General features: G+C 47.6%; 1 protein-coding gene across 14 annotated transcripts in view; it reads right to left on the reverse strand.

Annotated features, from left to right (window-relative positions):
• The window catches only part of LOC103566924 (RAD54 like 2), a 176,200-nt gene that overhangs the window by 26,932 nt on the left and 122,234 nt on the right, over positions 1-27,034 (reverse strand). For 8 of the 14 annotated variants that reach the window (XM_070575211.1, XM_070575210.1, XM_070575217.1 and 5 more), the window contains 13 exons: positions 26,528-26,705; positions 25,055-25,306; positions 24,714-24,832; positions 23,442-23,560; positions 21,569-21,668; positions 20,636-20,841; positions 20,033-20,205; positions 19,308-19,504; positions 16,656-16,855; positions 15,455-15,544; positions 13,093-13,185; positions 11,191-11,641; positions 2,127-2,202 (listed from right to left, as the gene is read on the reverse strand). In XM_070575211.1, the coding sequence (XP_070431312.1) occupies positions 2,127-2,202; positions 11,191-11,641; positions 13,093-13,185; positions 15,455-15,544; positions 16,656-16,855; positions 19,308-19,504; positions 20,033-20,205; positions 20,636-20,841; positions 21,569-21,668; positions 23,442-23,560; positions 24,714-24,832; positions 25,055-25,306; positions 26,528-26,705 (2,254 nt within the window). Of the gene's footprint in view, positions 1-2,126; positions 2,203-2,451; positions 3,470-3,507; positions 3,604-11,190; positions 11,642-13,092; positions 13,186-15,454; positions 15,545-16,655; positions 16,856-19,307; positions 19,505-20,032; positions 20,206-20,635; positions 20,842-21,568; positions 21,669-23,441; positions 23,561-24,713; positions 24,833-25,054; positions 25,307-26,527; positions 26,706-27,034 lie in introns of those variants that run through there. The other 6 variants (XM_070575219.1, XM_008543471.2, XM_070575218.1 and 3 more) reach the window with 5 other exon arrangements.

Raw genomic sequence — 27,034 nt, forward strand, 5'->3', positions numbered from 1 at the left:
GCCCACCTGCCCGCCAGCCAGTTCTGGCCCAACCTCAGCCCGGGGTGCTCTAACCCAGGAAGGGGAGGGACCAGAGGTGTTTACATATAGAGTGACCTAGAAGGGAGCCACAAAGGATGACTGAAGCCACAAGCCTCTTTATTTCTTAATCACAATTGTTGAGGCTCTCAGAGCAGCTCTGTCAGATGGCAGCCTTGGTCACACCTGGGGAAACTGAGTCATAGAGGGGGATAGGAGTGAATCAGCCAGGGACATACTCCCAGCCCTGACCAGCCTCCCCCAGGATGGGCCAGTCAGCCAGCCTGCCTTTTCCCCACATCGCCTCTTCCTTCCCATAGCTGAGCCACACTGCTCACCCAGCCTCCCCAAGCCTCATGGATCAGTGCCAGGGGGAGGACAGGCAAGCGGCAGGGTCCAAATGCTTATTAACAAACAAGGAAACCATGAGGAACAAAACCCCACTGTGAAAATGTGCCACAGAAGAGATTCTCATAGGAAACTCTCCTATGCTAAGCACCCTTGACCCGCAGAATCTCCCTATCCAGCAAGCTCACCCATCCAGAACCAGAGGAGACCAGATCAAAACAGCCTGAGCAGCCAGAACAAAGTCCAGCACTATGCTTCCCAGACTTGAGCTACTGGTGCTAACAAGCTTCATCCCACTTTTCCAGCCCATAGATTAGAAACTGCAAGGAGGAGGAGGAAAAGGCTGCTAGAAGTTGAGACACACAGCAGGGAGAAGAAGAGTTACTGTACCTGGCCTGAACATTTCATCCAATCGGGGAGGGCAACTCCAGGTATTCAGAATTTAGTTTTTGTGGTTTTGATCTCCCCACCCCACTTCCTGTACTAGGTAGTTCACAAGAAGGCATCCTGGGGTGAAGTGGGGGGAGATCGTTTTTCCTTTTTGTGTGTGTATGTCATTTATCTGACAATTTTCCCTCCTCCCCACTGGCCTTTCCCCATTCCTACAAACAATAAAAGCATTCGTTTCAGGGAAAAAAAAAAAAGCAGAGAAGCTATCCAAGAGCAGGTCCAGGAATACAACACAGAGGCTGGTGTGTGAGCCATTCAAGGCAGACCACCCAGCCCTCCATGAAGCTTGGGACTAGAAGCCTAAGCCTCTTATACAGAGGGCTTGACCTGAGTCACCCAGGAAAAAAAAAAATCACAGCCCAGAAAAGACTGTTTAAAGAGGAAGGGAAGCATGTGACCCACTGGAGGAACATTCCCACCCAAAGCATTTAAAATTAATATTTAAAATTTAAAAGGTTTGGTTGCTGAAAGTCAACACTTCAGCCCTAAGGAAACTTTAGCTCTATGGAATGATTTGTTCCCTGTGGGTTCTGGGTGTCAAAATTTTTTGCTGAAAATTGTCTTTGGAGTCATTGCACACAGCGTTTGCCCCACAAAGAGGCAAAGCAAACTTCTAAACCTTTGGTGTTCTGACACTGACGTGCCTCACACTGGTCTTCTCACCCATCCATGTTCCAGCCCCACAGCTGCACTATCTTTTTTTTTGGACGCATTCCCTGTCCCACTCATCTTGCCTCCAGTTAGTTTCATTCCGTCTTCTCTGATGATAAATCTTTCACTGAGTACTTACTATGGGCCAGGTACTGTCTAAATGTTGAAACACAGCTACTTGATTAATCCTCAAAACAACGTAGGTATGGATCAAGAAACAAATGGTTAGAGGTTAAGAGATTTGCCCAAGGTCACACAGGTATTAAGTAGAGCCGCTTGGACCAGAATGCAGGCAATAGGAACCTAGGCAGTTTGACTCCAGGCCCCCATTTCCACTTTCTCCTCCCTGGTGACAGGGTTTCTAGAAAGCCCAAGCATTGGACATCTCTGAACTGAAGGTTCTCAGCATCTAGGTTTCTCACTTGCCTTGGGAGTGACCAGCCCTCACTCTGACCTTCCCTTCTTGGCTGCACACTCCCTGTCCCCTCAAAAGAATTTAGTTCCCACCTTTCTCTTCCTCTCACTTCCTAAACTACTCAGAACAGTGGTGAAATGACCTGGGGGGTCCCAGAGCTTTGGTTGACACAGGAAGGAGGCCAGGCACTGTGAATTTCCCCAAACTCAAGAAAAAAGGAAGGAGAAGGGCTAGAAAAGCTCACCTGAAAAGCCAGGCTCACTTTTAGCAACTCATGGCATCCAGCGAGGCAGGGACCAAGTGCTCCAAGCGCTCCAGTGCTGGTGGCAGAAAGAAAATAACCACTGAGCCAGGCACCATATCCTGATTGCTCCCTTTTCAGGGAAAGCCCACCAGGGCCTCTACAAGAACTCCCTCCTCGCCATAACGTTGCACCTCCACCACGTTCTCAGACTCCTTCGAGAAATCAGAAGCCAAACCTGGCCTCACAATGTCAACTCTTGACTGGGGCCCTGCTCACGCCCCCGTTCTTGGAAAGCCCTCTTCCTGGAGGGGTCCAGCCACCGCACCTGGCCCTGAAACAGCCCTTGCTGCTGCCCTTGGGCAGGCTGTGCCGCCTCTCAGGCCTCGGTTTCTCCTCTGGTCAGACGCCCGGCGTGGTGGCCTCCGGCAGGGAGCAGGCGAGCTTCAAGGCGGGCTGCCCCGCGCCGGCTTCCTGGAGCCGCTCACGTGCGCCGGGGCGACAGGCCTGGTCTTAAAGGGCCCTGCCGCAGGCAAAACTCGAGCGCTGGCGGGGAGCGGGAAGACCGGGGATGCGACGGGCCTGGGCCGGGAGGAGGGAACATCGCCTCCCATTCTCGGCTCCTAGCCCCTGCTCACCCGCGCCTCGCCTATTTATCAGCCCCCTTCTTTCCAGCCACGACCTCACGAGGCCCCACGCACCTTCGCAACTTAAAGGACGCTAAACTTTGCAGCCACGGCTGTGAGGCGCGGCCTCAGGGAACGGGGGCGGAGTTAAAGTGCGGTTCCTGCCTCGATGTCGTTCCCCACCCCGCCAACCTGGGCTCCACTGCCTCGGGGCGTGCCCTGCACCCGCAGCCGAGGCCGGGGACGGCCTGGGGTGGAAGGGCTGGTTCAAGGTCGCGTTCGGGCCCTTGGACCCGGCCGGGACCAGCTGTGGACAGAGACGAGTTGCAAAGAGTGGCCTGGGCCGCGGGGACCACTGAGGGGACGCCGGGGGCCCGGAGGTCACGCCCGGGTGGATGGAGGTCCTAGGCCCTCGGTGCGCGCGGGGCCGTCCCGACGGGGACACCCAGCCTCCAGCCTGGCCCTCACCTCAGCGGCCGCTCGCCGCGGACGCCGACCCCAGCAGGCGGCCCAAGGCTCGGTCGCGGAGCCTGCGCGCGCCCGCTGCTCACGCTCGCTCCGCCCCCTCTCGCGGCGGGACGTGGCCGTGGCCGTGGGCGCTTGCGCGCCGGGCCCGAAGGGCGGAGGCCTGCCCCACCCCGTCTCCATGACAACCGAGCGTGCTCCTATCCCCCGGAGCTGTCAGGGGCTGAACCCACCGGGCAGCTTCCTGCCTCCCACAAACTTCTGGGATGCCAAGGGTGACTTAGCAACAACACCTTGGCATCTGGGTTGGCGAGAGCACCACGCCTGCCTGGCCCCAGGCGTGGGGAGAAGTCAGCCTGGTGGCCCGCAGCAGAGAGCCAAGCTGGGTCGAGGAAGCCAGCGCCAGAGAGAAGTGTTTGAAGAGGTTTGGGAAGTGCAGCACAGCAGTATCAGCCTCTGGCATTTGTACCACCCTTAGTCCTGCCACTTTCTCTCACTGAGGATTCGCGACAAACCTGCAAACCGAGCAAGGCAGGGCCACTCGCTCCTGTTTTACAGCTCCCGTTTTACAATTGAGGAAACTGAAGCCCAATCTGGGCTCAGGGAAGAAGCTAGTGGATCCAATCTCTGGGCAGTGCAAATATCAGCTTCCTGCCTTAAACGCTCCACCCCACCCCACCCCAAACCAGAACACAGGGGTGATCATTCAACACTTATTGAGTACCACTTCCTGCCAGGACAATTCTAGAGGCTGAAGATGCTGAGTGAACAAAACCGAGGCCCTTTCCAGGCTCCTCCCTCAGTTCCCTGGATGTGGCTGGGATGTGGGAGAAGGAGTTCTAGCTTAAGGTATTCTAGGTAACTCTCAGGTCAGGTGTAAGCTCCTTGAAGACAGGTTCAACCTCCAGCTCATATTTCTGAAGACCTACAAACTACAAAGCACTCTTCTAGAGTCCCAAAGATAAAATCTTGCCTTCGTGGGAGGCCCAGTCTTGCAGTGGAGGGGGTTTGGGAAGGGACAACTATGCTCACAAGCTTGGCTACAAGACAGGCTGGGCCAAGAGCTACCTTGGTGCTCCTAACATGGAGGATTGATGTTTGGGTGGGGAGTCATCTTACTGTGGAGCCCACTACTGCACTAGCAAAGGACAGACTGGGCACACAGAGGCATTCATAATTCTGATTTCCTTTCCTCTACTTCGCATTGTTCCTTCCACAGGCAGGGAAGATTGAACCTCATCCATAGGGCCAAGCCTGTCCCAACCCTCTAGGCAGACTGGCAGAATGGGCAGTTGGCCCCTCACAGGCACTCAGGACTGGGCTGGCAATTCTGATCAGGCACTTGATCAAAACCTGTGCGTGCCCAAGGCAAGTGACCTATACACTTGGAAGCATTTCCTGTGAGACAGGGAAGGGCCACTACACTGGCACAGAGACAGACAGCCTCTGCCTGCAGGGTTTGCACGGTTAGTTCTGCTTCTTAGAAGCTGATGTGCTTCTCCCAGGAAACCGTTGTCCAGAGCTGCCCTTTCCTCATCTTTTCCTCTCTGCTCACTTCCTTTAGCCTGGTTGGGGAACTCCAGAGTCCCAAATCAGAGTTCAGCGTGTGCCTTAGGAGCTTCAGCACCTCTGTCATGAAAGGAGTCAGGCTGTGACTGGGGCAGCTGGCCATCAGCCTTCGTGGCTTCATCTCAGGCTGTTCCCAAAAAGGCAAGCCCCGCCCTTGGCAAGATCCCTGCAAGGCCTCTGCTGGCCACCAGGAGGCAGCAATCAAGGCACGTTCCTCTCCCCCTTGTAGCAAGTCTGAGCAGACCTGCTCACCTAGCTAGCCATCTGCCCCACTTACGCTCCACTCCCAGTCCTATCTCCCAATAGTACATATTCTCCTCTAATGAGCCCAGATTTCACCTTTGTTTCCTCATGTCTTCCCTTTGTCCAATGAATCCCCACAGAGGTTCTCTAATTCACCCTCAGTAAATTTCCAGAGAATGTTTCCCCAGGGTTCCTCCTCTCAAAGGGACCAAACTTTGGGAGCCAAAGAGTGGACTGTCCCCTCCTTCCCCCACCTCTTCACATTCCAAAGCCCTGGTTAGTTCTCTGTGAGGCAGTGGCTAGATCCTCTAATTCAGATGGCAAACAGAGAATGCACATGCAGTGTATGATGCTCTGCAAACCCTGCCACCAGCCATCTCTCACCTTCTGAAGGCACTGATGTTGCACCCAATCCCCAGCCACTCACAAGCCCAGTCAGCTTTCCCTGCAGGACTTGCCATGAGTGAGAACCAGCTAGCCTCAAGTCACTTTGAGTCAGCTTTGCTGTTTCCTCTAGAGCCTATACATGTGGTCCTCTTCAGGTGAGCAAAAGCAGAAAAAAACTAGTGAACCCCACTGCAACAAAGAGACTGCCAGTAGTGTGCCCTCTGTTCCCACCTCCCTCTGCCCCAGGTGCCATCCCAGTGCCCACTATGCTCTAAGTTATATCCCTTTCACCTGGTCAAATGGCTATTCAGACAAATTCCTTGATCAAACAATGCTGCCTTCTTGAGTTTAAATTTTATTTTACAAAAAGAGAAATAAAGAAAACTGATAGGCAGTTATACTGACTTACAATTGTTCTGTTTGCTTTTTTAAAAAAGTGACATGAAACACAAGTAAAAATAAATACGTCATAGAAACAGCCAGTTGCCCAATCTCTGGGGCAGGAGCACCTGCCCTGTGGAGAGAGGAGGGAAGCCCATGATCACACCAGCAGCTGGAGCACCCAGCCACAGATGCTCCTCAAAGCCAGGTCCAGGTCCGAGGCCTCAGGGGGCGTCCTGAGGAAAGAAGATGGAAAACCAAAGCCAGGTGCCAGGTCCCTGGGGCCACCTCATCTCCCCCCACTCCTCCTGGCAGCAGTGTGGCCTTAGTGGTTATCCACTGCAACCCCCTCAACCCACCTGGACCCCCTTTTCCCTTACCCTTCTGGAGAGGGTACAGGAAAAAACCAGTCTTGGGTAGGCTGAGGGGATTCTTCCGGTGAGTCCCCAGCCCACCCTGAGTAACACAACCAGATAAGTCAGTTTACACCCACATGCACATGAGCACACATGTGCATACACACACTCTGTGTCACACTCACACTCACATTCTCACACACACACACACATATATCTGGGCTGAGCTCTCTTCCAGGGGAGAGTCCTGGGTCAGGTCACAGTATGAGGTCCCCTCTCTTTTGAGTGTCATCCCAGTAGTGGTAACAGAGAGTACCCAAGTTTCCCCCAGCCCTCTGCACTACAGACTCTGCAGCCTGCTTGGCTACTTCTCCCCAATGCACTAGATTACTATATAAATAGACCTGCAAGAGAGGAAATGGGCAGATTCAGGTCCCTGAAGAGCAAAGAAGTTGGACACTGCCTGCTCAGGAAGTTCATCGTAAGACTCGGGTATTCATAAAAGGCCTAGGGCCAAGCTACTGGCACAAAACAGACGTTAAGGAGTCACACAGGAATACACAGGGCAAGAGAGAAGTCAGTAGAAGGGGAATGGAGCCTGAAGGTGACCAATGGAGAGAACAGCATTCTCAGACAGGCCTTGAGGTGTGGATTTCTTGGAAATATTCAGCAGAGGGCCAGAATGTCACCTGGTGGCCCACTGGGGGAAGGAGCTCTTCTCTCAGGCATTTTGGTGGGGGAAAAGCCACTTAGCTGGGTGCACAGGAGGCCCTGGCTCAGAAGAGAGAGACTGGTCTTCTGAGAGATCACAGGGAACTGGGAAGTAGGAAGAAGAGGGTCATGGCCAGGATCACCAGGAACAAGGAACATAAAGCCCCCAGAAGACCTTCCCCAGTGGATGAGGACTCAGTTCCAGAGCAATGCCAGGCTTGAACAGACTGAAGCAGAGGGCCTTGCTCTGCTGACAGCTTTGGGAGTGACAGGCCCACCCACACCACTAAAGTTTGGTTGAATGTTTCAACCTATCAGCAAAACTTTACCCCAGTTTCACGCCCTGAAGTGGGAAATTTCATATTTAGTTGTAAATCACAAGTATATAGAGATTCTACACACTAATTCCTAGGGAAGAGAGTTCCAAGGACCAGACAGAATTATCCTTAAGTCAGGGGATGACGAGATAGATGCTTAAGCAGCACAGCTCAAGGGGGTGAGGACTTTGCAGATATCTAATCTGAAGAAACAGATCTGATCCAACATGGTTCACTTACTTTCTTACTTAAATGACTACTCTGTCTCTGTTGATTTTTACCCACAAAGATATTAAGAAAAGGAAATCAAGCATTACCACAAATGGTAATTCTGAAATCATCAAGTAATACTATATTCCCTAGGCTGAGGATTTAGGCTACCCCAGATGGATGTGGCTTGAGAAGCCACTGAAAACATTCTGTGGAAGACAATATTGAAGGAAAATGCCTAGGCCTGATCTTCTGCCCTCCCTCATATCACCATCCTTCCCTCACTCAGGCCTGGATGGTGGGTGGAAGTGACCACCAAGTATTCTTGATCAAAGAAGCTGTAAAACATAGTTCTTAGGCTCTGAGACATTTCCTGCTTCCCTCACATACATGCTCATGTTTGGTGTGCAAGCACACTTGCCTACCACCACACATAAAGAGGCAGCAGAAAAGTGAGAGAAGTGTTTTCAGGCTCATTAAAAAAAAAAAAAAATGAAACTGGTAGCACTCCAATTTCCCATGATCCCAACCCCAACCCCCTATACAATATAAGCTGCGCATATCAAAGAAAGCCTTCTCTAGCTAGGTCAGCCTCCCAAAACTAAGGCCCCTCCCGAGTTGAAGCAAGACCCAGCCCCTGGAACCACTGGGTAGGGAGCAGGCATGGGCTGTCTCTCAGAATACCCATTCACTTCCTGGTACCTTCAAAAGCCCATCCCTCCAGTGACTAGTTTCAATTCCTTGCTGGGATAGTTTCTGGATTCTCAGAGCCTGCTGCTGTGATTTCCTATAGGTGAACACACAAATACCCCTCCTTCCATGACCACACACACACACACACACACGCACACGCAGGCGCACAAGCATTCTGGGATCCCAGTGCTCTCAGGCCTTAGAAACATCAGTTGTAGACCAGGTTGCGAGTATGCTCTGCAAATCGGAGATCTAGGCTAGCTCACTCCCGTTGTACTAGCCTCAACCTGAGAGCCCACACCAACTCAGTCACTTCACCATCCATTCTTGGGATGCATCTGAAAGAGAAAGCACTGGTTGGAACTGCTATTTTTAAATTATCAAAATAATTTGCATAGCTAAATTGTAGATCTAAGGCTTCTATGAGTAGGAGAATTAAGTGTCTGACAGGGTGCTTATGAAAACAGAGAAAGAAAGCTCCTTACGTTCCACTTTTGGTATAACTGGACAGCACACAAACATACATGCACGCACCCCCATCAGCCATCTCCTTGTCTCTTCTCTGGGGACAACACCCAGAGTGTTTGCAGGCCCTCCAACAACGGAAACAGGCTGGTCAGAAGAGCTGCAGAAGCTACTACTTGGGGTGACCTGGCTAAGCTGCTTCCAGGGCTGGGAAGAGGCAGGTGCAGCAGCTGCACAGTGAGGAGGGACCCATGGGCAGATGGTAAAGCTCTAAAGCCAGACAAAGTTTGTTCATCATAAAGAACTGCCTAGCAAGGTCTTAGTAGCGGGGGTGGGAAAAGCCAATAGGAAGACAGCCAGTGTTGATGCTTAAAGACTAGACGCCCCCTCCCTTGGCATTGGCAACAAGAAAGGGGAGACCCAGAATGACTGATGTGTTCTTTTAAGACAAAAGCCAGACTTAAGGCTTCTACAGAGGAAGGGCTCCTCCATGTTCCTTCAAAGAGGATGGAGGTAGCAGATACCAGGCCCGCACTGATCATCTGATAAGCTGGGGAAGCCAAGACATTTCCCAAAAGGAAATCAAGAGTCTGTTCCATCAACCAGCAGCCACCAATACAAAGCTCCACTATTCAGCATAGAGAGCCCGCCTCTAAGGCCATCCCAGGAGAAACAGCTCCAAATTTAGGGCCACTTACTTCCCAATAGCAAATTACATGATCCTAAGTTTTAATCTCTATGGAATAAGTCTCACTCTCACTAACTATCCAGTCACAGGATTCCCTGATCTTCCCAAGAGGCCATTTTCTGAAAACATAGTTGTTTCATATAAACCTTGGTCAAGCCTAACTCCCTTTCCTTGGTCAATTCACCATCCACCTGGCATTTATTCACCAGCAGCTATGGGGTCTGGAATATCTTAACATTTCCCTTCCCATTTCCTACCCTCCTTACCCCTAACCTCCCCTTCCACCCCCCAGAACAAAACAAAAAAAAAAACAAGACACATGAAAAGTCCAAATAATAAATAATTGCCCATAAGAAATAAATTAACATGGAGCTCTCTAACGGGGAAGGAAAGGAAAGGCCACCAGGATAGGCAGCTGGGGGCTCAGTTCCATCCTTGTGAAGAATGTCTTTTCTGGCCACAACTCCATGACCTCTCACTCACACACTGTAGCACTTCTCCCTCCCAGCCTCGGCACACAGACAATCTCACACTCTGGAAAGGGAGAGCTGCTTAAAGACGGCCACTGGGGAAAGAGACAGAGATTGGTAATGCCCATTTTCTCTCATAATTTCCCCCAAATTCTAAAATAAATGTGGCTGTGAAAACCAGGGACTCAGGTTAGCTGGGCCTTCTCTTCACCCAACTAGAGGAAACTTGTGGTTTCCATGGCTCTTCTCCTGGGCTTACCCTGATGTTCATACTAATAGTTGCCATGAACCACCACACTCTGATTTCTATTTTTAAAAGATAAATTCATTTTTCAGTTTCCCCTATAGTCCCTCCCTCCCTCCATTCCCTCCCACCTTCAACCCTGCTCTGTTACATACATAAGCATACATACATAAACACACACACACACACAAACACACATACCTGGTCTGCTTCTTTCCCACCCTCTAAAAAGACTCCACTTCACATGGAATCTCAGTCTGCTCTTCCTGCCCACCCTCCTTCTCCTACCCTCCCTCCCTCCCCTCCCCTCTCCAGGCCAAGCTAAGTCACCCAGTAAGGCAGCTCTCTTGGGAGAGAATGTTCCCAAAGACAGAAATGGGATATGAGCTTCCACACTCAGATGGGCAAGCAAGCAAGCAGACAGCATAAGCAAGGCAGGCAGGAGGAGAGGCAGGCTGCCCTGCCCCTCTATTCCTGTTGTGGGTCCCTGATTTCCTGCTATTGCTGCTCCGTTGGATTTTTTTTGCCTCTTTCATTAAACAGCAACAGAGCCCTGCCACTATGGTCAACAGCCTTTCTTTGTCCTCTTCCTTTCCCCTCCTGCCAAGTGCCCTATTCTCAGAAAGCCCAGATCACTGCCTTCCAGCTTGGTGGGCAACCTGCTGGAGGCCCCACTGAGGTGGAGAGGAGCTCCCCAGCTATTTCCCAGTGACCTCTATCACATCATCGTCTTTATCCTCATCATCATTGGAGCTGAATCCCACCTCAGAAACCTCATGAGAGTCAAATGGAGGCACCTGGGACCGGAGGAGGCCACCAGCTGGGTAGCCTGCATGTGGGGACATGTAGCCTGGGTAGAGAGACATGCCCCGTGAAAGGTTGCTGGGCAAGACAGGGGAAGGAAAAGGCGCAAACATCCTCGGCTCGGACAGGAGTGGCTGTGAGAATGGGAGTGAGTAGCTGGGTAATATCCCTGGTACAGAGGGGTTGAGCATGAAGGAGGGGTTGCTGGCAGTGACTGAGGTAGCCGTGGAAGAGGAACTGACGGGGCCTGCTGGCACCAGAGGGTCAGTAGTCACTGGAAACACCAGGCGGGCATCTGCCAGCAAATTGGACAGCTGGTAGTAGGAGGGGGTACTGCCCATAAAGAGGGAGTTCTCCCCAGCCTGGGAGGTGAAGGGGGTGGTGAGGTTATGGTTTAAGGAGACGGGTGGCATGGCAAACCCGCCAGAAACTGGATACCCGTGTTCATACGGCTGCACGGGGGCTGGCAGATGGCCCTTCCTGGACCGCCGGCGGGCTGACTCCTGGGCAGCAGATGGTGTGGCCAACTTTCGCTTGTGGCCCCTTAAGTCCAACACCGGGTGCCTGTCACCACAGGGCTGGCCGGTCACCAAGAGGGAACTATTGAGGCAATGACCCCCATGTCGTGGTTCAGTCCCGAGAGCTGTCCCAGGAACAGCACTGCTGTCCACAAGTTGGGCCGGGGGGCCAGGCAAGGCGGCATTGGAGCTTGGGGAGTTCTGACGGGATTCCCGGGCAGCAGCCACATCTGCATACTGCTGGAGCTCACTGATGATCTCTGGGCTGTCTGGAGAGACGGGCCTGGCCAGCCCCTCAGGGTCGGGGGCTTTGGGTGATGAGGCACTGTGTCTGCCGTTGCTTGTGGACTCGAGAGAAGGCCCCTGGGAACCTGGGGACAAAATGTAGGTAACTGAGAACCAGAATGCCCAGGGAAAGAAGGAGGGTATAGGAAAAAATTCCATTAAAAAAAAATCCTGCCCTGTGGTCCCCAAAATTCAAATTGTTTGACGTCCAAACAACATCACTCAGTCAACTTTTCCCAGTCACAAAGAAAGAAATCCTCTGATCTGGTAAACAAGTCTATCGGTGACAAGACACGTAACTTTCCTTACCCTAGTCCTCAATTTGTAGAACTCCACCAAGGTGAATCCTATGAGATAATGGACATGAAACGCTAAGAGATCATTCTTATAATGAGTCAGACTCTTTCTGGGGGCAAAGACACTCAATGACCAGGATGGGAGGAAAGAGGAAGACGAAGTTTAAAAAGCAGTCCATCCTGTTTTAAAAACACAACAAAATCCATGGCCATGAAAGACAAGTGGGACAACTGGGAAATCTGAATATGGCCTGGATAGTAGGTAATATTGTGGAATTGTTAACTGTTTTTTAGTGTGATAATGGTGTTGTGACTAGAAAAAGAATGTTCTTAATCTTAGGAGATGTGTGCTGAAGTATTTAGAGGCAAAATGACATGAGGACTTCAACTTAGAAATAGTTCAAATATTAGGAAGGGAGAGAGAGACAGAAGAAAGTTTATGAGAACAGTAATAGTCACTGGATCTAGATGCAAAGTATATGAGTGCTCACAGTGCTGTTCTTTCAACTTGTCTATATGTGTGAAAATTTCCATAATAAAAGCTGGGAACAAGAGCAGTCTAGCTCTCATACCTCATGGTGGGAGGATAAAGGAGAACCATTCCCATACAGGGGAACTTGGCAAGACTTCCTAACGTTGTTAATGTGCCACACATACACTCTTTGACTTGGCAATCCCACTTCTAGGAATTTATCCTATAGATACACCCACATGACTGTGAACCAGTACTGTAACAGTGGAGTAAAACAATCTAAACCACCAAGGACAGGGAACTAGGAATGCGCTGTGTTATACCCATCTAATGGCATCCTATGCAAACCTTCAATGAGGCACATCTAAAGAAATGATAAGGAACAAGCACTGAGATACACTGATGAGTGAAAAAAGGAGTAAACAGTATCTTATAGTAAGTTAGCATTTGTTTTAGAAATACAAAGAAAAGTTATATACGTATATTTTTTATACACACACATACATGTGCACACACACATCCCTGTACCATGTATATGTATAGAATATCTCTGAAAAAAAACAAATGAGAGCAGCACCTCCAGGAAGGAGCAATGGATGGCAGGGAGTATGGGGAGAGAAAAACTTACTTTTCACTTTACCCTTTTTTGTACCATTTGAATTGTGAACCATGTACACATTATCTATTCAAAAAATAAATTAATTACAAACCACACCAAACCAAACAAAAAAATGCTGCATGGGTCAATGGAAAGTAGAAGCCACTATACCTGAGGCAGCCATCCGACTATCTTCAGGGGCCTTTGGTTTGCTAGTCGCCCGGACAGCAAAGATCCGCCCATCGCTGGTGCGGATGTACGTCCCTAAGACGAAACATGAGGAAGACTGTTAGGAGCAGACATGTAATACAGCTAACCCTGGAAAACTCCAGGCCTAGGCACTGTGGGCTGTGAAACAGCAATAAAATTAGGTCTCACACCCTCTCCCAAGACTCCTGAATGAGAAGTGGAGTGACTGAACTGTGGACCCAATATTATTCATTTATTCCACAAACACTGATTGCATGACTACTAGACACTGTTCCAGACACTGAAGTATATAAGACAGAAAAGGATCTTGCCTCATGGAGCTTACCCCTAGAGGGCAAGACAGACAATTATGCCAGAAAATATCAGGAAAGGTTAAACACACTGGAGGAAATAAATGAGGTACTGTGAAAGAGAATAAGGTGAGTCCCTCTGGTCTGGACCAGGGACTCTGGCCCGGGTTCCTCCTCTTGACCTGGGAGGAAGGAGGCTTATTGCCTCAATACTCTCTCCCTTGGGAGGAATAATTCAAGACCTGCATTCTATTCCCACAGGGCACTAATCTACCTTCTGTTCAGTTGCATATGTCTTTTGATCAATTTCCTGGAATATCAGGGCTGCCTCTAGGCCAGATGTCAGCAAACTTTTTCTTAAAGGGCCAATTAGTAAATATTTTTGGCTTTGTGAGCCATAAGGCCTCTATTGCAACTACTCAACTCTGCTGCTGTAGCATGAAAACAGCTGGGCATGGCTGTGCTCCAAAGATCTTCATTTATGGACAGTGTAAATGTGAATTTCATACAATTTTCATATCACAAAATATTATTCTTTTGATTTTTTTTCAACCAATTGAAAATGTAAAACCCATTCTTAGCTCACAGGTAAAGTAAAAGGAAGCAGGCTGGATTTGGCCTGTGGGCTGCAGTTTGCCAACCCCTGCTCTAGGCTAGGAAGAGCCCAGTAAGGGGCTAGGTACATCTTCTCTGTGCATCATGTATTTCATGGCATCTTTTCCCTGAACCTAATGGTACTTTGACCTACCAGAGGCTGGCATAAAATCTCCTTACTAAACAAAGAGCCTCAGGGAGCCTCACACAGTAAAGGCTGATATGAAAGATAGGCTTGGATTGTGTCCCGACACAGTCTAGCCCAGATTTTTCACTCCAGCAATCTCACCTCTCTCTGTAAGGAGGCCAGAGGCAGTGGACTTTTTAAATTACTACACTCGAAAATTCTGTGGTGTAATCCATGTATACTAATTCATCCACCTATTTAATACATTTCCTAGTTAGAGATTTCTACCCCACTCCTAGCAAGTAGGTAAGACAACACGATAACATACATGTTGGCTTATAACCCATTCCACAGCTCTTTCCCTCCAATTCTGGTCTCCTTGTGTGTAGTGTAAGTGCCAGACATCAAGCTTCTGATTACCGAAGTATCCATTTCAAAGATACCCATCTTGAACAAATTGCCAGCTGTATGACACAGCTACTAGCTAAAGAACTAGACAAGGAACCAGGTTGCCCCCACCCATGAAGTTTCCCTTTTAGAAAGCCCAGGGTGACCTAGATAACTGACCCTTGAGTGACCCTGCTTTTCCCTTGCCATGCCCTAATTCCTGCTCTTAGGTTTTAAATTTGCCAATATACAGTGAACCAGCAAAACCCTAGCCATCTCACTCTTGGACCCTAACAAAGGCAGAGACCCAGGGCTGCACTCGTTTGCTCGCTCTCTCACCCCACCCCACCATGACCTCCCTGTGTGGCCCTTAAGTATGCCGTGCTGTGCCAAGTAATAAACCTTGCTTTTTCTAGGACCTGTCAAGTAATAAACCTTGCCTTTTCTAAGTCCCTTAACAGTTGTTGCTGAGGTGCATCTTATAATCATAATAAGAAGCACAAGGGCCCGCCTACCCACAACATTAGCTCCAAGGAAATGTCTGTGGGAGCTCGCCACAAATAATATGGGACCACATGAGTGCCTCAAACATTTCTAGTTGATAGGCATCACTATAGATAGATTGAGACTGACACAAAATACTGTGTCTATCCAAATGCACCCCAAGATTCTCCATAAAAATGATGGCAAAATACAGGAATGCAGAGACTCTAACTCCTTTGTTTTAAGCCACTGACAGATATCCTTTGGGCCCATCCCAACTCTGCTAAGCTCCTAGAAATGTCATTTTCTCATGCTTCCCCACATGTGACACTTATAGGATGATTCCTATCCCTCTTCTAGCTCAAGCCATATGTATTCTGCTTCCCAGCCCAGCACTCTCAACCAAAAAGGTAGGGGATGGGCCCGTTGTTCAGGCTCTCACCTTTCGTCCCACGGATGATGTGGATGCTCTCACCAGCATTAATTCTTGCCTGTACATCTGTGGAGCTGTTGAGTCCAGGAATAACAATATCTAGTGAAGACAGAGACCTTAGATTTAGATTACACAGGGCCTGACTGAAGGAGGGAAAGAAAAATGCAGAGTTCACATCCAGCTCATTCCTCAAGGGATTCCCTAAAGCCTCTCAGTGGAGCTGAGGTCAGAACCAAGGAAGGTGAAGCAAGGCAGGACCTTTCACAATTGTCTAAATAAAGAATATTGTGAAAACAAGAAACATTTTAGAAATCTGACGATCTTTCTGATCAATTTCCCTTGATCTAATTAAGAATTCATAGAGCTTTTGTTTTGCAAAAAGTTTTAGTTAAAATGGTTATTTCTATGTATTTTTTTTTCTCCTCCCTAAGCTATTTGAATGTTTCTGCCCCACATTACTTTAGGCTCCAAAAGTGGCCTCATCCTCTTCCTTGCTGGCATTACTCCATACCTAACTAAAGAATGAAAAGAAGAGTATTTTCAAGAATCAGCAGAGAAGCAGGATTACAAGAGTCTCTCTTTTTGTTTTTACTCGTTTCAAATTTTTTTTTTACAATGGACATGTATTATTTTCATACTCAAAAAAATCAATTAAGATATTTTCATTAAAATTTATATATCATGAACATTTCCGGTTAACGAGATGAAAAATATCATCATGAAATGCTTTCCTTCTCAATTATCCTGAATCACAGAACCAATTGTAGGGATGGATGGGCTGCCCACCTCCTACCACCAGCCTACCATGCTCGATCCACATCAATCTCACAAAGAAAGAAGCAAGCAACATTCAGGAAGGTTGACAGCTGTCCCTTATATCCAACTGACCGTAGAGTCAGGCCGGACTCAACACATTCACACCTCTCTCAGAAGACCCTGTGTCCCAGTGATATTTCCACAATCTCTACAGTGATCAGAGTCTATCCCACCCACCACATTAAAGAAAACCCAGTTCTGTGTCATTATTCTTAAGATATTTCATTAGAATGCAGCTCTTCAAGATCAGGGATTGCTGTCCTCTCCATTTTTACCTATGGTATCAATGTAGTAAGGCCTAGATACAAAAGGTGTTTGATAAATACTTCCTGAACAAACAAAGTAACTTTAAAAGGGACAGCACACCTACAAGAGAACCCAGGGAGTTCCCAACCTGTTGTGGTGACCACCTTCTGCACAAGGACTCCTGCACGCTGCAGGTAGTTGATTGGGAAGTTCATAGCTGGATTTGTGCTGGAGGCAGAGCTTACGGTGCCTCCCAGTGGGACATGCCGGGGCATCATGGGGATGGGGGTGGACTGTACAGGACGAACACTGGCCACAGGCTTCTCATCACTCTTCAGTGTTGGCTGCCTGTAAGAGAAAGACAAGCATACTAAAAGAGTTCGGCAGAACAGCCCTTACTTACCTTTCTGCAAAGGCTGCAGAGCCTCTCCAGACTTCCCCCTTTCTATAGCCTCAGTTGCTGCTAAGAGAAGGATCAGAAGAACCTGCAGGGTATGGTCAATTCAAAAGGAGACTAGAGGAAGGACTGAGACAGAGCAGAGACAGGGATGCAGTGAGGGATAAAGCCTCTGAGAGTCTAAGAAGAACCATATATCAGTGGAATAATACCTTTTTGGAGATATGAAGCAACATCTGCTCTTCTAGAATTTGGACTGTCTACATACATTAGTAATTAGTCCTTAGAGGGAAGTTAGGAAGAGGCAAAGATGCAATCAGAGGAAAAGTTCTTCAAAACACAATGTATGCTAAATTGAAGACAAATGGGTGGAATTCTCTCATTCACCCAAGGAAAAAGGGCCATGTGATGCCACATGTTCCGGTGATCTTGAGAGACTGTCCAACTTTAACCATCTTTACTCTCTGAAACCTCAAGTTTCAATAAATAATGCAGATACCTCTCTCTCTCCTTTGCATTACTTTTCACTGGGCTCCTGCTGGGGCCAGTCTCCAAAGTGCCCCTCTAGTCTTGACGACCAAAAAAGCAGCAGCAGCCAAAATGCTGTGCACAGAAGCCGGGCTTTTAAATGGCATATGACTGTGACCAGCCTAAGCAATGGCTGTGCAACTCTTACTACCAAAATGCCAAAATGTTACCCCCTGGTGAATGATGTATTCCTGCCCCTTGATTTTCCTTTCAATTGGATATTGGTACCTTGAGAAAGCTACTCTTGATTTAAGATTTTTGAAATTAAGTTCCTGTCTATAAGCTTTCTAAAGTCTGCATCTTTAGTCTTTAGTCCTGGGAAAGAGACGTCCTTGGACTGGTGTGTTCTTTCTCATCCTTCTGAAGATTGGCACATAAAAGAAAACTTTTACACCACTTGCTGTTGGAGTTGGTCAGCATGACTCCTCAATCACACTGCTCTCAGGTTGCTACAGGCCCCCTTGGGCAGCTGCCTGGGCCCTATGGACTCCCAAATTCCCAAATAGGCCAGATAGCACAACAAGCTCACTAGGTCTGGGGCCCATTTCCTCAATGTCTGCCCAAGATGGCTTTTGCAGGAGCTAGGGGCCCCTGCAATGTCAATGGGACTCTTCTCAGGATCAAAAGTTAGAAGTGTAACAGAAACCTAGCCAAAGCTCCATATTCTGCAGGGGCTAACGCAAGGAATTTGGGCAGGAAGCCTCCTCATACGTACCCAGACAGGATAAGAAATCAGTAGGATCATGGTATGGCTCAACAAATCCTGTGAGAGGACCATGCCTCCCAAAGGGTGAGAGTTGGGCCAGAAAAGGAACTGACATCCCCTCACAGCCTAGCCCATTTGTCATATCTTCCCCCCACATGGCTTTTCTCCCCATGGGTGCAGGCTTAGGCCATTTCTGCTGTTACATGGAAAAGCCCAGAAAAGAGAAAAAAAGGAGTAGAGGACAAAAGAGAAGAACATCCCAAGCAACAGTATCTTGGAAAACAACACAGAAATAAAGTATGAAGGCTTTGAAATAGAGTGACTTTCTACTTGAAAGCATCTTGTACATAAAAAGTAGCAAAGTTACTCACCAAAAATTAGAGTCTCACATAAAATTTCACATGGTTTTAGTTCCTTTAGAATCTCATTTGGCAAGTTTTTTTTTTTTTTTACATGGAATCTTCATAAGAAAAAAGTTCTAAATCTACCCTCCTCGTATTAAATAACTATCTTTAATTCAAGATAATCAAACAACTTAAAAATGCAAACCACCCAATCAGGCAGCTGATCTGGTAAGGGCTATGAGGCACTCTGTCTTGAAATAGAAAAAAAAAATTAAACGTAGATAACTGTTCTTAATTGTAATCTTACAAAGAGCCTCTCTCTCTGCTTAGCACTTGGCTTTCATCCTGTTCATATTCTGAACAGTTCTAGAAGTTGTACTCAAGAAAAAGATCTTTTGCTCAGCATCATGGCACAGCCACAGAATGAAATCCCATTAGGAGCGACAGAATTCCCTGGCTGCAATCCAAAACCCATGGAGGACCTGGCCTTTACCCTTGAATTTCACTGCTAAGCCAAGTCTAGGACCAAGGTGCTATGGATAGGAGGCAGCTGTACAGGACGGCTAGGCCTCTGTGTTTTGGGAAGCTGCATCTCCCTGGGAGTCCAGAAGGACTCTCCTGAGTCACAAGGCCAGCAGCTCACTCTTCCAGCCACAGCCACGTAAAACACCAGGGCTGCTTCAGCACCTTGTCCAAGAGCAGAACCTGTCAGTTCATAGCAGCCAAAGAGCAAGTTGTAGGCTCTCCCTTTATCTAAAAAAGGAACCAATTGAAAGATCTGGGCCTGGCCCAGCAGCAGACCTTCCTCTCCTTTCAGTGACTCACCAGTTTCTCTGACTGAAGGCGGGGATGTTGGTCAGGCTCTGGTCACTGGCAGGGTAATACTGTGCATACGACGGGCGGGTGTAGGGGACCGATGTGCGTTTGTCTTCCTCATAGCTTTTCTTTGCTGCTTTTTTCTCAGCCTTGGTCAGCCTGTGATCCTTTCGGTTAAGGAGCAATGACTCATGCTCAAAAGGCTCCTGGGGACACAGAAGGATGTTGATTTAATTACCAGTCTTTGTGCCAACATGACTGATATACAATGAGCCTTACTTTGAAACTAAGAAAGGGCTGGCTGTCTCCAGCACTAGCAAAGAAGCTGCCCACAGACACACAGGCAGGTTTACTGTCTTTCTGTCAAGAGTGTAATTCACATTTCTAACCTACTAGCTTTAGACAACCCATCTGCCTTCTATATCAAAAGGATGAGAGTGTTCAGAGAATTAACAGACTACATTTTCAGAACTTTTGCCCTCTCTTTCTGCTAGGGAAACTCGCAATGGCCAAATTATTCCACCTATCTCAGCTCAGGACTTCGAAGACCAGAGTAGGGGTGGGGGTAGGTGGTTGGGGGTGGAGAGTGGACTGCATGGAGCAAGGAAAAGATCCAGTTGAGTCTAAGTCATCTGAATGAAAAAAAACTTCAGAGGAAGGAAACAAGCTTGCCAGACAAGCCTCCTTTGATGGAGACTGCTGTACCAGGGATTGCATGCATACCAGGCTCTTACCTTGGTGATGAGGTGAGGGTACTTCAAACAGGCAAGTTGCAGGACTGGCTCCTTGATCCCCCTTACGTTCAAGGATGCTTGGGGAGCTGGCTCCTTCTCAACAAAGTGCAGCAGGTTCTCTACCTCCTTCCGGGTAAAGTTTAGCATTGGATTGAGATCATCCACCACCCGATCTAGAAGGGAGAAGACATGAAGAAAGTCAGTACATGGCAAAGAAGACTGCAAAAGCAAATCTACAAAGACATGCAGAGAGAAAAAAGAGAGGTTGTGGTGGCATAATTGTCACTAGTATCTAAACCACCTCAGGCCATCCCATATCTAAAAGTCAAAGACCAGGTCTGAGGCCCTAGTGAAATGGAAATATCCTAAGAGAAACCTGAATAACTAGCTCAGCTCTTATCATTAAACTCAGCTTCAACAAGTTGAGGTCAATCCTCACTTAAGCAATTATTTGAATCAGAACAAGATAGGAGAACCTGCTGGCTTTCTATCATTGAAAGCCTGCCTATGTTCCCACAACATGCCCCTCTCCTCCCACCCTTAATACAATAAGGATAGTAGCCTGTATAAATGTGCCTCTTCTGAGCCTGGAAGATGGCCCACCTGACATGCCCTGCTTGGAAATCTGACGGTCATAGATCTTCTTTTCGAGGGTGAAATCAGCCACAAGACGATAGATGTGACAGGGCTTTTTCTGGCCATAACGATATACCCGACATACTGCCTGGGCATCATGGCAAGGGTTCCAGGAAGCATCAAACACGACCACTCGGTTTGCACCAATCAGATTCACGCCCAAGCACCCGGCCCTTTAAAACACAAGCCGATAATCACAGAGCTTTTAAAGATGGTTTTCAAATTGGTTTATGCTCTGTGACTCCTACCCCAATATCACCTTCTTTTTCCTAAGCACAACATACTGGAGAATTCTGCTGTCCGGTTGATGAACAGTACATTCTTCAAGCACTGAAAAGTATGCCTTGAAAATCCAACATGCTCAGAAAGAAAACCTACTCTCCGCCCCTCTGTGATGAGTAAAGCTCCCACATCCTGGCCCTAAAGTGATGTCACTTGGTGAGGGCAAAACGTCTGCATAGATGTTTCTGGTGTGCTTAGTTTAACAGCTTAGGAGAATGACCGGTTCATACCCAAAGGCATTCTGAAGGCAGAAAGCAGCACAGCCTTCAAGCTGCTTGGCATGAGATAAATAATGCCATCAGCCTTTTACAGTTAGGTTGCACTTTCTAATTTTTAAGGCACTTTTACACTCATCACACTGTTTAAGCCTCAGAACACTCCTGAGAGAAAAGTTAATTATGACCAATGTTAATGAAGGTCTCAGAGAACTTCATGACACTATCACAATTGCCCTTCTAACACAGCTGCCTTTTGGGGTCCTCTCTCTGACCCCAAAAATAAGTCACAAACCTGAGCAGATGTCTTCTGACAGAACTTGAATGAGCCTTTGGGGACCTGCTCATGTGGCCAATTGCCCTGAACACAGCCCTCTGACCTCCCCTCTCAAGATCCACTCACCTTGTGGAGAGAAGGAACAGCCAGGTGGTGAGGTTGCTGGGATCATTGAACTGATTAATGAGCCGTTCCCTCTCAAAGGCAGGGGTGCTACCATCTAGCCCTAGGACAGAAGGAAAACCACAAGAAATGGACAGGGGTAGACAGATGAGGGCAGGGGTACACAGCAAAATCACTGGGCAAGTGTGTTTTGAAAACAAAACAAACACACATACACTACGGTGCTCAGATTCCACCCCCTGAACATTCCATGGGTCTACCATGAGACCCAGGTATCTATAACTTAAAAATACTCCCAAGATGATTCTCATGCGCAACAAGGATTATAACTATGTTTCTCCCTCTAGTATCTTGGGCTAATTCTAAGGCCAAGGTTCCTAGACTTGAGAGTGTACTCAGAATCACCCTAAATATGGAAGCTTGGTAACCAGAACTGCCCTCAGTCCTGTGAATCCTGGTGAGTGCAGAAGGACTAAGGGTTTCGTGTTTTGATACTGATGATGTTCCTCCACCAGCAATCTGCATTGTTAACATGCTCCTAAAGCTAAGAACTTGCCATAAGGAGACATAAAAGGAATAGATCTGGAGCACTGAGATGGAACACATGAATGAAAAGAAGGAAGCTCAAAAGTAGGAGAAAAAGTAAGCTTTTTTAAGTTAAGAAGAAGCATGAATAAGAGAGGAGGGGCTATATTTACCACCTCAGGTAAAACAGAGAAAAGGGAAAACTAAGGGCATGAAACACCACATGGAGAACTGAATTACTACTGATGTAGGAAGCATTAGTTTAATTACCTGGTATTAGAGGCCCTCTCAATCAGCACCCCAACCTACCTTTCCAACCTGAGTTCCCACAATTCTGAGCACAGCTCAGCACTGACTCATTGGGCAAGCCTACAATCAACACAAGGCTCAAGGTCAGACCCTGTGCTAGAGGTCTCCTCACCACTGCCTGAATCTCCATTTCTCTAAATCCTTCCTTTAGGCCAGTGCTTCTTAATAAGTGTGATTTTCCCACCCTCTCATCCAATGGGAGACATTTGGCAAAGTCTGGAGACATTCTTGGTAGTTATAATGGGTGGATGCTACTGCCATCTAGTGAGTAGAGACCAGGGATGCTGCTAAATACCCTACAATGCACAGCACCGCCCCTACAACAAAGAATTATTGGATCCAAATGTCAATGTCTGGTAAGTGCCTGAGGTCAATATTTCTCAACTTTTTTTCATTCCACTCCCTTAAGGAGCCTTTTTACTACATTCTTTTTTTCCAATCACCATGCCCCCCGTGAAATTTTAATGCCACAGACATACTGTATATGTTTATTTACTGTATGCAATTTGCACTTTATACGTTTTAAAAGTTAAGATATTTTTTGTCCCCTCAAGAACCAATTTTCACCCCTTTAGGCTTGTGTTCACTCTGCTCCTTCCACCTATAATGATCTTTGGGCAACACCAGCTCTGTATGTTCAAATTCTCCCCATCTTTGCTAATCTAGTCCAAGTTCTACCTCCTCCAGGAAGCCTTCTCCAACCAGCCTCACCACAATGATTCTGTCCTCCTTAGAACCCCAGTTAGGGCACTTGAGCAGTGCTACTTTGTATTTGTCCTCAAGTTTTCACATCTCAGATGAAGACAAGGCCTATGCCTTCTACTTCTCTGCACTCCCCTTATCTCACCTAAGCTCCCCAGCCCCTAGTACGGTGCCTGACACACAGCAGCTCGCTCTCAGTACCTCCCTGTTCCTTGGCTAATCATAGATATTCCTAAGCATTTGATGGAGAAGGGAGTAGGAGAAGAGAAAAAAGAGTAGAAAAGGAAACCCTTAAGCAGACCTTGTCAAGGCTCCAGGAACAAAGCAGCAATGAACTCACGGAAGTAGCTGACATTTCGAACCCACTTCTGTACTCCTTGCCCCTCAGCACCAGGTAGACAGGGTACTTCTCGTTTCCCTAGGAACTCCTCGATGAGAGCCAAGGTGGAAAGGCTCTGGCTGAAAGGGACAACATTTGATTCAGAAGACTCCCAGACCCAAGGGAATCTTTTTCCCCACCATGACCACAATCACACAGCCTTCTGACAGTGGGAGTTCTCACAACCTACTCCCCGTAAGAGATAATCCCATGAAGAACCACCAAGGATTTTCTCTCTAGCTCATAATGGGAGCAGAGTCAGTCACACTTATTACCACCACCTCACTAAAAATTTCTCTATCCTATTACTTCCTTAATTGAAAAATTCTAGGGTTTAGCTCAGTGCATAGTAACAAATAGCATCAGCATTAAAAACCAACACTGCATGAATATACATTAGATCTAATTATAGGCCACAGGCAACATTATGGGTCTTACTAGGAAGACAGAACTACTTGGCTGCTTCCAAGTTATGCAGAGAGCCAGCCTCCTCAGAAGTGATCCATTAGGCTCTTCCCAAGTTAGAATCACTATTGTCCTCTCAAAGTGTGTCACACATGGAAACCCTCAATCTGAGGCGCCTAAGCCAGACTCCTGCAACTTAGCTATCACTAGAGCATAAGCTAGTCAGAAAAAGGAGAAGAAATCTACTTTATGTCTTCTTCTCTGAGGAGTCAGGACTTGAGGGGACTCAAAGCTCTAGCCAGACTGAGAACGTGACTCTGGAACAAAGCACATTACTTATTTGGCCTTACATACAAAACTCAAAAAAAAAAAAAAGGCTGGGGAGGTATAGAAGCAGATTAGCAAATGTGTTCTGTAAAGGGCCAGATAGTAAATATTTTTAGGCTTTGCAGATCACATACAGTCTCTGTTGTATATTCTTTTCTTTTTTTCTTTTTAAACACTTTAAAAACATAAAAACTAGTTCTCAGGCTATAAAAAAAAATAGGCCACAGGTCAGATTTGGCGTGGGCCACAATTTGAAGGATTACACTATGATCTCCAATGTTAGCCTAGAGTTTTGAATTGTTCTCTGCAGAGAAATCAGATTGGGCAAAGAAAGAAATTCCAAGAAAGAAACGAAATGCAAGGTTTTCACAAGAAACCCTGGGTTGCAGAGGCATGGAGAGGAAAAAGGGGCTGGTGTGACCCCAGACAGTCTCCCTCTACGGGGGCTGTGTTACTCTTTACCAAAGACACACAGCATCACTTGGGAATTTCTCTTCCTACCTGAACACAAGGATCTTGTCTCCAAGCTTCACACTTTCCTCAATCAGGTGGAAAAGCAGCACCATCTTGGGAGAGTTCTCTAAGACTCCAGTCTGGTAATTAGTCAAAAGGTCCTTGGCCTGCAAGAGAGAAATGAGGCAGCTTGGAGCAGGTCCACGGCCAGATCACTAGAAATAAAATTCTTTCCCTCCAAGGCAGCAGTTCACGAGCAACCTTTATACTTCCCTGCAGAGACCTTGGCAATAGTGCACTGTGTACCCCCTCACCCTCTCCCCATGTAGGTTTTGCACCATCCATTCTCAGTACTGGTTTATGGCCACAGAAGGAACTGCTTGACTCACCCATTCATATGTGACAATGTTGTTGCCTCGCTCCTGGAAAGGGTTGAAGCCGACCCCTTGCAAGAACTTGCTGTTGGTTGCCTCTCCCATTGAGGAGGCCAAGGCGCTGTCTTCTCCCTTGCCTTTTGTTCCCTGTGATGGGCAGCGGGCACTAGTTCCTGCTGAGCCAAGCTCTTCCACGTCTAGGTCCTGCTCATTGGCTAGGCTCTCCTTCTGAAGGGCTTCATACAGCACATCGGGGTGATTCCAAATCTGATGTTCAAGTGAAAGGAGAGGTGGCATAGGGCAGAGAACAATCTAAAGGTGTCCCAGGGAGTCTGGAGACATGTACCTGCTCAAATATGCAACCCCCACAGCACACACTGTCACACCAGAAATTAAAGTCTCCCAACTCCCTCATAGCCAAAGAGCCTGCACATTCGTTTTCACTAACTAACTCTGATCACCATGACACATGAATGGGAGAGTCCATACCAGAAGGCATGCCAATATGTTTGGTATATTATCAAAAACACCGTGTCCCAAGCATTGCATTCCTATTCAAATAAGAATACAGTCAACTACTTTATGAAACTATGAAACAAAACCAATCTCTCCCTATGGACAAATGTATCTGACTTATAGACGATCAACCACAAGTCATTTCAGGGACTATTCCTGGTAGGAGTTGAGAATTCCCAGGGAGGGAAGTGGGCAGGTAGGAAGGGTATGCTGGCACTGCAGCATCCTCACAGACCTTGTCTGCTTTGGCTTCCTGGCCCTGGTCTAGGACTACGGCTACAAAAGAAATATTTTGAAACCCCACCGGTCCCCAGACACACACCTTCAGCTGACTTATAAAGCAGTGGTCAATTGGGAATAATACCTAATGGGTCAGCTGACAGATGTCAAAGAAACAGGTCCCTCATGAGGCAACAGGGAGCACTTCGCCAGATCAAAGACAAGTCAGGGTTCATCAACCTGTTCACAAGTCTTAGTGCTAAAGATACCTGGGCCTTGCTATCCACAAACCATCTCAAGTATTATCAGGACGAAAGAGCTCTCAATCTAAGTATAGAATCAAATAGAAGGTACCCTAATAACTTGTCTAAGCTATATATTTCTTGAATCTTGATTATGCTAGCAGTCAAAAGCTCTGCCCCACAATGTTCTCCCTCACCTCCTTTTTCCAAGTGAAAAAACTGGTGAGAAAGAAAGCGATTTCTCAAGTTTGGTATAACAAGTTGTGCAGCTGAGTTGCACAACTGCAAGAGACACCACTTACATTACAGTCTCTGAGTGGCACCCCCAGGAATTGTGCAGTACACAAGCAGCACATTTCTCTTTGGCGCCCCCAATCCTCCAATGCAGTGAATCAAGGTGGCCCCTCTCACTTTATTCTCCCTTTATCAAGGACTCCCAGCAGGAGTAATTCCCTTGGGACCATGTGCATCCTTACTCTGTACCTCAGTATTCCCTAAGACTTCAACACACCTTGCAGCACACACAGAAAGCCTTGAGGGGGTTCAGCCCCAGCCAGCCACTGCTACCACAGTCCCGGAAGCGGTCCATGAACTGTGTGTACAAATCTCGCTGGATCTTGGAGAGCCGCACCAGGATCACATTTTCTTCCTTGGCAGGGAGATGAATCTTCAGCACAGTGTGGCCTCTCCTACAAAGGTAAAGATCAGAACTGACATGGCAGTGTGGCCAGGAGGTGTCAGTGCAGGATAAAAACAGAACCCTGCACTTCTGCCACACTTTCCTCTCGAGGATCTCAACATTCACAGCAGCCTTGCAAAAATAAGGATTGGTTCACCAACAATCCAGAAGAAACTCATTTTAAGGATGAAAACTAAGGCAAAGAGGCAGCGTGACGTGTCTCAGGTCACTGACTGGGTGAGAGAAACCAGGGGAACTCCAGGTTCTTACCCTGATCTAGGGCTTCTTCTTTAATCTTTCTCCCATATGCCATGTTAACAAGGGAAAACGAGGGGAATG

Source organism: Equus przewalskii, chromosome 15 (assembly GCF_037783145.1).
Source record: "Equus przewalskii isolate Varuska chromosome 15, EquPr2, whole genome shotgun sequence".
Lineage (NCBI taxonomy): Eukaryota > Metazoa > Chordata > Mammalia > Perissodactyla > Equidae > Equus > Equus przewalskii.